The 13,646-nt window shown below is 33.1% G+C and overlaps 1 protein-coding gene across 1 annotated transcript; it reads left to right on the top strand.

The window, feature by feature from the left end:
• Positions 1–913: 913 nt before the first annotated feature.
• On the top strand, positions 914–10,561 carry LOC114370263. Its single transcript, XM_028327562.1, has 18 exons — positions 914–1,060; positions 1,572–1,796; positions 2,002–2,097; positions 2,467–2,519; positions 2,669–2,765; positions 3,933–4,006; positions 4,623–4,728; positions 5,938–6,048; positions 6,790–6,866; positions 7,173–7,239; positions 7,914–7,979; positions 8,535–8,642; positions 8,788–8,918; positions 9,101–9,167; positions 9,252–9,316; positions 9,386–9,479; positions 9,658–9,728; positions 9,842–10,561. The coding sequence occupies exons 1-18, from the start codon at positions 914–916 to the stop codon at positions 10,164–10,166; spliced, it is 1,980 nt and encodes a 659-aa protein (XP_028183363.1). The 3' UTR covers positions 10,167–10,561.
• The last annotated feature ends 3,085 nt before the right edge of the window (positions 10,562–13,646 follow it).

The following is a 13,646-nucleotide window of genomic DNA, read 5'->3' as shown; positions in this document are numbered from 1 at the left end:
TGAAAAATATATTAAAATATTTATATATTAAATATTTTTAATTTATAAACTTTGATAATTTGAAAAAATTAATAATTCTTAACTAATAATACATAAAAAGTAATGTTAACATAATTAACTGAATAAAGTAAGTGTTTGATTGTCTTTGTTTATGAGATTATGTGTTCAATTCATATTAGGACATTTTTTATTTTTTTACTTTATTTAATTTTTTTTTCAATAAGTCAATTGTTTACATAAATTCTACATCAGCATCAACTTGTTATATCAAAAGTCAACATTTATTAATATGATATATCAAAGTTAATATTTGATTTTAGATGATGAATTGATGGAATGATTAAAATTATTTATTTTAAAAAATAAGAATTAAATGTTTTAATTTAAAAATAAAGAGATCAAAATTATAAATATGAAATTATGAATTTTAGGTAGTTAGACTCGGGATTAGACTCAAACTTTTTAATTGTCGCCCATAACTTTGTTACAATACTCCAACCTGATCACCTTTCATGAGGAGTATATGTAATGTAGACAAAAAAAAAAAAAAAAAGAAACCAAAAAAATATAAATGAAAGGCAGAGCAAGAAGAAGGAACAACAATAATGGATTTAGAGAAAACACTAAAGCGAAACTGAAGGCAGAGTAATCGAACTTGATGCCACCAAAAGCAATGAACGTTGAGCTGACTTCTTCTCCCTCTCGCCATTGCATTACTTCTCACACGTGCCACCAAAAAACCATCCCATTCTTTTCATTTTGTTTGTCACCGAAAAAATAAACAGAGACACACAGATACACTTTCTTTTCCCATTTTTCATCTATACACCATTACAAAGATAAAACAGAGCAAGAGAATTTATATATTTACTATTAAGCAACAAAAAAATAAGTTGGCGAAGAGCGAAGAAGAATGTCATGGGTAAGATCAGCGGTGAACAAAGCGGTGGAAGGTGGCCAGAGAAATATCGGACGTGCCGTTCGCACCTACGCCGACTCCGTCATGGTCCATGCAAGCAACGCCGTCGCTGGCGGTGCCAGAATCATCCAGGATCGCATTGTAACAACGATCAACCTTACCCCCCCCCCCCCCCCCCCTTTTTCGTTTTTGATTCTGGGTTTAGGATAAAATTTTCACCTTGGCTATGTTACCTTGCGTTGCAAGAAATCTCTAGATTGGGCCTTAAAGGGTCATGCTTTGGAGTTTGCATTTAATTTTTTTCTTGGGAGGGTATTTCTTTGATAAATAATGCATGTATTGTCATCTAATTATAAATCGGCCACATATAAGAAAAATTTATTGATTTTTATAATAACTATTTTGTTATATATAAATATGCACTAGACTCAAACTAAGTCCCTTATGACAATTGTCACAGGACAATTGCCATAGGAACCAAGGACCCCAGTTTTATAATAACTATCATCATAACTATCTTAAAAAGTTAAAGTACTAATGATTTCTGATTGGTTGACAATGTACTACAAACTTTTACAGGGAAAGTGCAAGTCTATTATACTCTTTCTTTCTTAAATGTGGTTTCTGAAATATGAATGGTTTTATTGAGCAGGTGGCTCGGAATATGCAAAATTTTAAGCACACTGTAAAACGGTTAGAAGAGGTTTCTGTTTCGTGTAGAGGGATAGAGAGAGTACAGTTGCTAAGAAGGTGGTTGGTTGCGCTTAGAGAAGTTGAGAGACTTACTCTTACCCGCACTGACTCCAATGCTAAAGATCAAGACAACGAATTTCTTAATGATGAATCCAAGGATTTACCTACACAACAACCCACTTTGGTTTGTGAAACCTTTGCTGTTTTCATTATTTCTGTCTAATAATTGTTTTATTTTTGCCTTTCCATTTTGGCCTCAATGTGTTAAGCTAGCTCACTTCTTGGCATTCACCTCCCCTTTCAACAAATACAATGCTTTTGTAACTTTTTTTATGTATCTATTATTTACTTTTTAGTAATTCATGCTCATAGTATATAACTATGGACAGATTTACTATGTAGACCCTGCTGCTCCGGGTGAACTGAAAAATTTTGGCGATGTCTTTCTTTCCAGTCAAGCTCTTGAGGGCATATCATTGTCAATGGTAAGTTGGAGCAATGCAATCTATAACTGTCACAGTGCCAATTTTCTCTAGAGGTTTTCCATGTTCCAATAGGTTAGGTTTGACAGTGTATGCTTGTATGAATTCACAATCAAATTAAGAGTGTGCTTGTATTTCCCAAATGAAAATGAAAATGAAAATGTATATTACTTCAAAGGAAAAATTCTGGTTATATTTTAATGTTTAAACTACTAGCTTTTTATTGCAGAAAAAAAAGTATTGGGTTGTGACTTTTGATACAATTCTTTACAAATTAGTCTATTTTCAATGATATTTTATATACAGAGGTTGAGCTTTATATTTGCTGATTTATGGAACTTAACCGCAGGTTACCTCTTTTGTGTGACTCAGATTCTTGATGCACCAAATGAGGAAGAAGTTTCACTACTTTCAGAGATATATGGGTAATTTTGTCTTGCTGTCCTTAAATTTTCTTTTCTTAAACTGATATATATCTGCAGACAAAGATTGGTCGAAAATAGTTACTGGTTAGCAGATTAGAATTGACCTGCTTAAAAACTGCTTTTGGTTTGGTATGGTTATATGCATGCAGGCTCTGTATTAAAGGAGGAAAGGAAGAACATACTGCCTTGTTATCCAGTGTACAGGAATTGGCAAAAGCATTTTCTGGATATGAAGATGAAGTGCTGGTAATGATGTTAGTATAATGGTATTAATGGATGTATTACTATGTATTGATGTGTTTGTAAAACCTAGAGTGCTAACACTTATCTATACTAATCATAAAGCTAGGATTAACACCAATTGACACTAAGTGAAGTTATTAAACAAATATATAAGCTGGCACCCCGAGAATTAAGGTAGGCGATGTGAGACTTCCTAACAAACTTTTCTCAGACACCAAACTTTATTTGCTAATGGGGCCTAATGGCATCTCTACCTCATTTAGGAATAAAGGCAGATGGCTTATACAGCTCTAAATCAACGTCAGTTGTCAGCTGTGTATATAAATTATACACCTTACCTTGTGGCGGAATGTGTCAGGGGCCAAGAGGAGAGGTTCCTGGTCCCCCCAGAGATTTATTTTCCCACCCACACAATTTTTTTTGCCTTGGTATTCTTAGATATATGTTAAGATAAGGCTTCCTGCTATTTGTTTTAACAGTATTTAGGCTTCAAAGTCTCACTATTTTCCTTAATCTGGACTCTATCAATGTATATAGTCATACTTTTGTACTACAGGGGTAATAAAGAACCTAAATGATAGAGCTTGAAGGCCACACGCTCAACCAGTTAATCATATATACAGCTTTGGGGAACATTTCTTCAGCTTTTGACAAGCAAATACACTCTTTTAAGATCTTGTTTATGTACATGTTTCAGCTTTCGTTGTCCCAATCATCCACATCTGAAGGATTTCTTTTAATTAGTAAATCAGATTTGAAGAGTTTAGTAAAAACTTTGACCCTTTTTGGTAAGCCCAAAAAAAACATTAGTAACTTAATTGCCCCTGATTGTTTTTGGTCAAGTTCTGCTCTGACCTTAATCTCTTCATAACATACAAAAGGATTGCTGATTTTTCTGTTTCAATTTGAGGAGGTTACTAGTGTGATTTTATAGCAGGTTACTTTAAATATAGTATTCCTATCTGCCTTTTCAATCTAACCTCTAGTCAATTTTGTTGCCTGAAGTTTCTTCCACTTTATCTTGATTTATTGTTTGTAATTTGTGCTCTAGCCACAATATCTGATTTTGTAAAAGTATTGAGGTTTTACACATTTTAGAAGAGTGCTACTGGAGCTATATGCACTTATTTGGTACCTGCATATCTTTCCAATTCTACATTTTTTTAACAGGCAAAGCGAGAAGAGTTACTTCAATATGTCCAATGTGCAATTTCAGGGCTGAAAGTAAATGCTGATCTTATGAGGTTGTTGCAAAACATGTCTTTATTGATGTTTGTTTTGTTTGGTTGTTTTTTTGTTTTTTTAGCAGATATCTTATTTGAACCTGGCTAATGTATGTTTGGGTTATAGCATACCAGTACTTACAACCATTGTTCACCTTTGCATGCAGGGTTATGGAATGTGTTTCTTTATAATTGCTTGTTCTGTTCATGTTTGATCAATTGGAGCATCACTTATTATTTATAATACACTAATAATAGAGTTTACTGTGATATACTGTATTTGGTTTCAATTGGTCAGAGATACACTGGTTACTTAGTGGTAAATATCATATTAAGGCTCCTCATTCTTTTATTTACTTAATTAGTACTTCTTTGCCTTTATGTACTTACTGAGCCATAAACAAGTGCTCCCTGAATATATTTTGGCATTTAATGTTTAATTAAGCATGTACAGAAGTCTAAATTCTGGAATAAATTATTGGATTCTGAAACTTTCAACCAATGCTGTGTATGTTAAAAGATTTTCCCCACTTCCATTGACATTGCATAATCTTCTTGATCTATAATGCTTCACACCATTGTTAACACTTGAGTATTATTATTCTTTTCTCCTATGTGATACATTCTCCTCTCTCAGCATAGAAGTTGAAGCATGCAAGCTGAAGGAAAAAATTGAGAATATGAAGGCAGTCAACGAAGATGGAAATTTTGTAAATTCACCTAAATCAACTGTAGCAATAGAGGTCAGCTTGCATTTTCTTTTCCTGCAGTACAATGGCGCAACTGCATGCCCATCCACTTGCACATGGAAACTCATATTGTTGCCATGTATATGGTGTAATATTGTATTGGTGGAACATGAGGATATTTTATACTATTGTGTTTCTATGTTGATCCGTCATAAGCTTTAAAGCTCAATTTCCTGGTAATATTTGGGTTTCACCAGACATAACTTTGCATCTTGAATTCTTTTGAACAAAGTCTTCTTGTCATGTGCTATATCTTATGCTTTTGGTCCTTAATAACTTGGATAAAAGTTTCAGTTTCTGTATGTGTGGTTTATATAAATGTGAATTTAGTTTTCCACCTTAACTTTTTCACTGTCTCATTAGCATATTAACTTCTGTTCTTGTTCTCTTGTTACTGTTGTTATTCCTTCACTATGCAAGGAAATTTAGTGAAACATGTGCATTCAAGCTTGTTCTAGATTCTGTATAGAGAGGCAGTGGTTCTATGTCTGTTGAACCTTCAAATCAAACAAGTATGAGTCTATGGGTGTGCGGATGCATGTCTAACAGAATGCTCTATTCCTACTTTAATTTTAGTTTACACATGCTGTTTACTTTTTCTTCAAGTTGTTTCCATGCAGTCCTTTGTTAACTGAAAAATATCTTGTTATAATAAGAATTCAAATATAATAGAGGTTTTATCACATGTAAGGGCACAAAAATGATTGTTAGAATATCACTTAATCCCTAACCAATTTCTCATGGGCTTTATTTTCTTTGAAAAGAAAATTATAAGGTGCTATTTTATGGAATAAAATCAAAGTGTTTAAGGTAATAATGATGTCAATAGTGATGGTTTTTACAAGCTTATTTTTCATGTTTGCTAATGTTTTTTGGCTTATGTTATGGGGAAGTTAAGGCGTAAACAGTTATATTAAAAATATTAGTTTCATAGGTTCTAGTGATTTGGAATTTCTGTTTGTTAAAATGGATACAAGATTACTGTTTCTTTCTAGTGATGACATAATTATTAAACCTTTAATACTTATTTATCTACCTAAAAGCTTGTGTTTTTCAGATTAACGCCTTAGATTTTAAAACTATACATGAGTTTCATATATGGCTAATGAGGATATTTTAGGCACCATTTATTAGATTCAAGATTGTATATTTTTATGTAAATTTATTTGTTAGTGGCAATTGAGAATTTTGGTTTAATTTCAGGCTCTTGATGAAGCTATGGAAAAAATTCAAATGTGTTCTACGTTGGAGGAACTCTTGCTGAAAAAGAAATACTTTAGCTATGGTGATTCTCCACAACTTCATGCTGAAAAGGTCTTGCACAGTGATTTTCTATAGTTTTAATTTAATACATCTATTTTACTCCCGAAGCATCATATTTCTGCATGTTATTGTTTCTCCAAGCTTCATTCAAAAGAATGTATGTAACATTCAAAATTGATATTGCATTATGTGAAATTGTTCATTCTATTCATTAAATAAGGGGCTTTGAAATCCAATAGTGTGGTTGGTTTCAATAGTTATGAGCTTTGACCCTAGGCAAACTTCAGCTACAATGTTAGGGGTCTGAATCTTGTAATCACCACGCTGAGAAGGGCTTTATCTAACCACTATCCTTGGGACAAGGGATTAATTTCACTCTTATGCCCGTGGAATACCTAGTCTAAGACTGAAAAAAGGGCCTACGGGAGCACATTGCATTGGTGCAGTGCTTTTCAATTCCCACATCTACGCCTATTTACTTGTTTGAGTTTATTTGTCAACATTTGTACGTTTGTGATATTTCTGTATCAGGCTTGTCTAAGATCTATTACTTTTCTGGAATTCCCATAATATGTAAATTTAACTTTTATCAGTTCTTTACTATAAGCTTTGAGAATTTTATAATCGGAATACAATATCGTTTTCTGCAGTATGTAGTGTATTGTTCATTATTAATACCCAACAGCTTCTGCAAGTAAGCATAATTTTTTTATTCCTAGTACAGAGATGCTTAGGTTCCTGCACTTGGTGTTACACTTTTTTGTGGTTGATGTATGATTGAATCACTTGCAGGTTGACAAATTGAAACTTTTGTCAGAGTCTCTTGTAAATTCTACCACAAAAGCTGAGACTCACATTTCAGAAAACAGGTGCCAGAAACAGTTATTATGAGTATAAATAAATAAATAGGAAAAAAAAAAGCTTCTTTCTTGTATGTGTTGTGCTTGTGCATACACTTGCACCTTTGTTCAGTATCATGCAAAGGTATTGAACATACTTTCAGCTCTTTTTGATGCATATGGCTTTTGTAGTTGTGTAACATGTTGATGCGTGATGCATGTAATTGCTGTTTGGCTAGTTGAAAGTTAATACCAAACAGATGAAAAATGTTGACCTCGACTGATTTTTTAAGAATTTTTCTCCTAATTTCTGTTGCACATTTTGTTCTCAACTAGATCTCAAAAAGAAGAAGCACTTCATTTTCGGGTAACTAAATCCAACGAGGTTAGCCAAGTTGAAAAGGTACATTCTCCTCAAAAGCAGCCAATAGTTTTATCTTATTGTAGATATAATTAAGACCATATGAAAACTCTCACTAAAGGAATTGCTCAACCTAAATAGTATTGAGTCCTATAAATAGATTCTCCTTTTGGCAATAATGGTTGTCTTAACTGTTAATATTGAACAGCACTGCCAAAAAAATCTTGAATTCAATCTTAATATTGAACAATGCTGACTAAAAAATCTTGAATTCAATCTTAATATTGAACAATGCTGCAAAAAAATCTTGAATTCAATTCCTGTTGGTCATCATTCATTGGTAGGTATATATGTAAATGCTCCAGAGACTTGTGGCATGCCACTTGCCCTTATATTGGAAAAGGACAACTTCTTCCCTTACGGTTTTATCAACATAAAAAAAGGATATATTTTTTTGAGGGAGGAAAGGAAAAGGTGGGGTGTTGAGTTCTCACATCTTTGGTTTCTTCTCTATGTATCTGATCTTGCAAATAACCAATGCCTTAGTTTTAAAGGTGAAAGGAAGATTAAGAATTTGTGTTACTAACCGTGGAGTATGAGCTTGAATATGATGATGTCTCCAAAGAAATAAATAGTTTATTTTGTAGGAATCAATTTACTTCTGAATCATACTTATTTTTGAAATAGATATACAATGGCTTGAGTGCATTTTGCAGGAATTAGCTGTGGAGATCGGAGAACTTGAGAAGCAGAAAGATGAGCTTGAAGACAGACTGAAAAAGGTCTTTTTTGTTTTCAAACTCCTCTTGAATACTTGAACTATGGTGCTAAAAAACATTTAATTGAACTCAGGAATTACATCTTTTTATTTTGTTGCATCCACTTGATAACCGTATACTCCCTCGGGTCTCAAATATAAGAAAGAAAAGCACTCTTTTCTTGGTCTCAAATGTAAGAAATTTTTAACTAACTTTACCTTATTTAAAGTTATTATCTCTAAAGTACTTTTCATTTAATTGAGGTGTTAGTTTCAATGACTCTTTTTTATTCCTGATAACAAGTTCCAATGAATAGTAAGTTGAGAAAAAAAAATATTTTTTAATTAAAATTAATGCAATTTAATGTGGTTAACTAATTTTCTTAGTTAGCATGAACCCATTTTTTTTTGTTATACTTGAGACAGGAGGGATTAAAGTTTACTGTGTATAAGTATACATGATTGTATCAATTAGCAGTCAGTGCCCTCCTATCCTCAGTCTTTAGTATGATCTTCATGGATCTGTTTCTGTTATCCTTTGCTGGCATTACATTTACATAAGCCTGAAATATTGTTGCAGGTCAACAGCTTGTTGACATCTGCACGGATGCGCCTCCACAATGCAAAAGAAGAAAGAGAGCAGTTTGATGAAGCAAGCAAAGAAATTATTGCACTTTTAAAAACAAAGGTACAAAAGTTTATTTCATGCCTTAGGGTCATGTCTTCATGAAAAGAAGAAAAAAAATTGTTTAGAGGGCTATATTAGAATTAATAATATGATGTAAACCATTTTATTATTTGTCATATTCTGTTATGAAGTTTTCTGATATTAGGAAGATGAGATGGTGCGGGCCATTACTTCTTATACGGTGGAAGCCAGTGTTGTTGATGCATGGATCAAATTTCTGGAGAGCACATGGGATTTTCAAGCTTCACATACAAAGAGAAAGGAGGAGCAGGTCAAGTATGTCCTGTAGTTTAATACCAATGGGCAAACAAATATGATCAAATAAATCTCAAATATTACAATCTTCAAAGTTGTTGTGCGAACCAATTTGTGGCATGGTAGTTCCTCTTATGTTCCTTAAAGTGCATGTTTTCATACATTAATATTCATATTTTCTATTTTTTTATTACACATAAAAGAACTGAACTGGAGAGACATGGTGATCATTTTGTGAATTTGGTGGTTCATCTTCTGTATTCTTACAAGGTAACATATCATTCTAGATTGATCATTATCTTTATTATAGTGGATTTGCCTTATTTTCTCATGTCCGGCTTGCTTATATGATAGGAAAAATTGGGTTTATCTGTTACTCAAATAAGAATACTTGTGGAGAATTTAAGATCCAGTCAAGGGTATGGTGTCCTGCCTCTAAATTGTCTATTGTGTAAAATACCATGACTCCAACTGTTGATTTATATCAGGTTAGCAATATCAACAGCAGCAGACAATGAAGGTTTGAAATTAGTGAGTCCAAGAAAGAAACTTGAAGAAGAATACTTGGATATCGAATCCAAGGTATTTTTCTTTTCAATGTTTAATTTATATCATTATGTATAGTGAAAATCTAGCATAACTCTCATAGAAGTAAGATAGATTTATTTGTGAGATGACATAATAGGGTGAAATTCAGTAACACTGTAGTGCTAGATTTGGTGGTCTTGAACAAATGCTTACTTCTTATTCTACTTGTTAGTTTTTAGCCACTCTGAATATAGTGGACACCATGAAGAAGCAGTTTCACATTCAAAAGGAAGGCATTTTCAGGTATGTTGTTTGTGTTCTCTTTGTTTCTTCCCTGGTCATTATGATTGTTTGTTTTTCTCATGTTAACATACATGCAAGTGATGCTTCCCTATACATTTACAATTTTGATACAGAGAAGACATTGACAAGGTTGCAGAACTGTTTGATGCCATTGAGAAAATAAAAGGCGAATTTGAGTCTATTGAAAGGCCAAAACTGGAACTTGAGAGTACAACTGCAAGGTCTGAAACACCATCAAGTCAAGTAACCTCCATAACTCCTTCACCTCCCTCCATGGCTAATAAACACAAGCAAGATGGACTGATCAACTCTCCCTCAATCACTGGAAGATCACAAATAGGAATAGAACTTGATAAATTAAGCGAAGATGACTCGGAAGAAGAGATATGTGAGTGGGAGTTTGATGCTCTTGACAAAGATCGTCACTCCAGGAGTTGAATAACCAAGAATATAGATCAAAACCACTGATGTGTTGTAAAAAGAATGAAACTAAAAGGCATCACTGTGCAGTGTCTTTGGAAGGCTGTGATTTTGGCTTACTCCATTACTCAGATAATTAAGTTGTTCAATCAACATATGTACATGAAATGAAAAAGCTTTGGTCCACTGATAATTGTATTTGTACCATATTCATCATTGATGAAATGTAGATAGATATATTCAACCATGTAACTTTCCTGGATAAGCCTTGTTTGTATAACATTTTTGTCCTTGACAAAATTCATGTTTATGGCATAATTGGCTTGAGTGACAGGCTGTTTTGTACGTAGCCCTGCATGATTTTGAGGATTTGGGGTCATGTACAATACAATATACGGCTCCAATTACCTGCATTTACTCAGTCCACTGGTCCATTCAAGTGAAATTTCTAATTGTAATAAAACCAGTGATAATAAAATTTAGGTTTTAGTTTAATTTACTCATTTAGTCCTATATCTACACAATCTTTATGTTTTAGTCTCTGTACTTAAAAACTACACATTCTAATTACTACACATACTTTTTAATTTGTTTTAGTCTCTACAATTTTGGATGTCAAGGATTAGAATGTATTAAAAAGTGTATGTGTAGGGACTAAAACAAGTCATTTCTAGGTGTAGAGATTAAAATGTAGTGTAAGTATAAAAATGAATAATTAAATCTTAAATACATATTCAGTTATGTAATTTACCAGTACTAAATATTAAACTAATATACTCGTGAAGTAATATGCATTCATAATTAGATAATTCAACCACATATTTAAGTTCAACGGTAGACATAATTTTCTCTATTGGTTTTCATGGAGTTTAAATTGTTTTGACTGGTTTCAATTACTTTTTTTTTCTTTTTTACTGATATGATTTGGTTTTCACTTAAATGATTGTTGATTTAAAGTGTAGGGGGACATTTTTGTAGTAGAATGGTACTAGAATTTCTTTCCCTTTTTTCCCTCCTTGCAGCGAACATCAGTGGCAGTAGTAGTACTATTGTTTACTTACCCTCAAACGAATAACTTCCATGCATTTCTGGTCATCATGAAAGCCAATTATGAAAAGTAAAATAGCCTTTTGAAGAAAAAAGGTAAAAGGAAAAAGGATAAGGTTGACACCATTTGGGCTCACTTAGAAGGGTGTAAGATAGGAAGAAGGAGAGCCTTTATCTCTGCAATGACACTCTCCACTCAATCCGGTTACTGCCATTCTCTATCTCTTGCAATGTGGCCCATTAATTTCTCTCACAATTAGCCAATGAGCTTTTAAATAAAAGGGCCTGTTCTTGAAAAAGTGATCATGTGAACGTAGTTTGATGAGAAGCACGTGATGTGGCACTGACATTTTTCTAGTCCTTTAGTGATGACCAAAGAAAAGTCTCTGAAACCAAGCAGGCTTTTTTCCCCCTTCCCTCAAATTTGCTATAAATTGCACTTGGTATTTTACCTTCATGTTATGATATGTGCATTTTGCTTTTGTATAATGCTTGAACTCTCATTTTTAATTGAAATTTTTTTGCATCACCACATCAGTAACAAACTAACAATCATATGATGTCATGAGTTTTCAACTTTTTTTATTTATGTTTGGTTTGTAATTAAAAATGTTACAGAACACCTTCCAATGCAAAAGCAAGAATCTTGATTTGTTGGTAAAATTCCTGTTGCCAATGAGCTCTTTATTGTTTTTGTGGGCCTTCTTTTTAGAATCCATCATATGATTCATACCAGATGAGTGTGACAGAGTGTCCCAGCATTGGGAAAAAAATACTATTAAAACAGAATAGAAGCAACAATCTTTCTTTGAGAGTTTTACTTAAACTCAACTTGGGTTGGGGAATCAGCTTGAGATAGGGAACTAGACAAAGGGAGGCAAAAACAACTGCCCTCGAGCATTGCTAGTGACTTTTTTTACCTCTTAATCTCGTAACCAACGCTAGCTAGCCCTTTAGGCTTTGGAGGGGGTTATGATTGTGAACTTATAGTTATTCACCATTTCGTTAGTCCTATGGTATAGGCTATAGGATCCTATTTGTCACTTACCAATTCATTTTTGTATTTGTTTATAGATCAAGCCTCAAAGTTTGAACCCCCTAATCAGTAATATAACAACAAGCAAAGAGCCAAAGATGAAAGATTAAAAATAGCTTACTTGCATTACATTTTGACCTGGTCAAATGAGCACATCACTTACCACAACCGTGAATTATTGCCCATGAGCCAATTGAGAATGAGAGATGGATGGGGCCTTCCAAAAGGATGAATAATGTAGAATTGGTCAGTAATAGATGAGGCATAAAAGGTAAAGGAGAAAAACAAAATTCCCTTCACCAATTTCTTGCACCTTATCGAATGAGCAAATTGCAAAACACATGTCTTCTTCATAGAAAATAAACATGCCTAAAGGTGTCTTTGGGTAAATGAAGAAAAAAATTGAGAAGAGTTTAACTTTTATGCATAGTTAATATAAAAAAAATTTACAATATGAATTAATAAAAAATTATGATAAATATAACTTTTAAAATAATTATTATAAAAATCAATAAATTTATTATATATGACACTTTATAATTAAACGACATTATAAAAAATTTTATACACTGGAGTTCATATATTTTATTCGATTGACAAACTATGTTTCATCTACCTTCAAGTCATTATTTAATTTAATCATTTCAAAGTTCAATCAATATTTAAGAGTAAAAACACTATAGTGTCCTACTTAACAAATGAGTTATACATTACAGCCTCTCATACCCGTATTTGCAGGCCAGTACCCTTAATCATGTATAAGTGGATAAGGATATATATGTAGACTAGACAGGGATGTAGATTCATTTCATTAGGACCTCCCTAGTACATGTATCATGTACCTGCTTCCTCACTAGCTTCAATCTAGTATGTAAATCATTCGATTCATACTTTTTTTGTCATGGAACGAATTGGAAGGTTTAGTGCGTTACATTGAAGCTCTCAATAAAAACAAGGGTCAGTGTCAACATCTTCCTTTGAGTTGCAGATTCTCGGCTTGTACTTTGACGTATCGAATTCAAATGGAACAGGACAATACATAGAATGAATGTGTTCATCTAACACATGGCTTTGGACCAATTATGTTAACCACTAATTACGGACGATTCATTATAGGGACTGAATTTAATTTGAATCTCATGTGCTGCTTAAGTAGAACTTGCCTTAACCATTTCTACTCTATAAGTAATTGTTAGTACTCAATAAACCAAATCTAAATCTATCATTGGAAGGGTATGTACTACATCATGGATTGAACTTGTAAACCAATGAGAATAGGAAAAAAGGGGAAAGAAAAAGAATAATGAAAGCAACCAAGATACTTTCAAGGATCATCATTGCTCTCTTTATTACTACTACTACTTTGAGCCTTTGACAGATACTGGTGTGGATAGCAGCATCTCTATCTCTACGGT

Source organism: Glycine soja, chromosome 10 (assembly GCF_004193775.1).
Source record: "Glycine soja cultivar W05 chromosome 10, ASM419377v2, whole genome shotgun sequence".
Taxonomy (NCBI): domain Eukaryota; kingdom Viridiplantae; phylum Streptophyta; class Magnoliopsida; order Fabales; family Fabaceae; genus Glycine; species Glycine soja.
This window is presented reverse-complemented; position numbering and strand designations above follow the sequence as displayed.

Coding starts and splice junctions, on each gene's coding strand:
- LOC114370263 (XM_028327562.1), top strand. CDS start 914: ATGTCATGGGTAAGATCAGCGGTGAACAAAGCGGTGGAAGGTGGCCAG. Junction 2,766..3,932: donor GATATGAAGATGAAGTGCTG/GTAATGATGTTA, acceptor TTTTTTTAACAG/GCAAAGCGAGAAGAGTTACT. Junction 9,480..9,657: donor ACTTGGATATCGAATCCAAG/GTATTTTTCTTT, acceptor TCTACTTGTTAG/TTTTTAGCCACTCTGAATAT.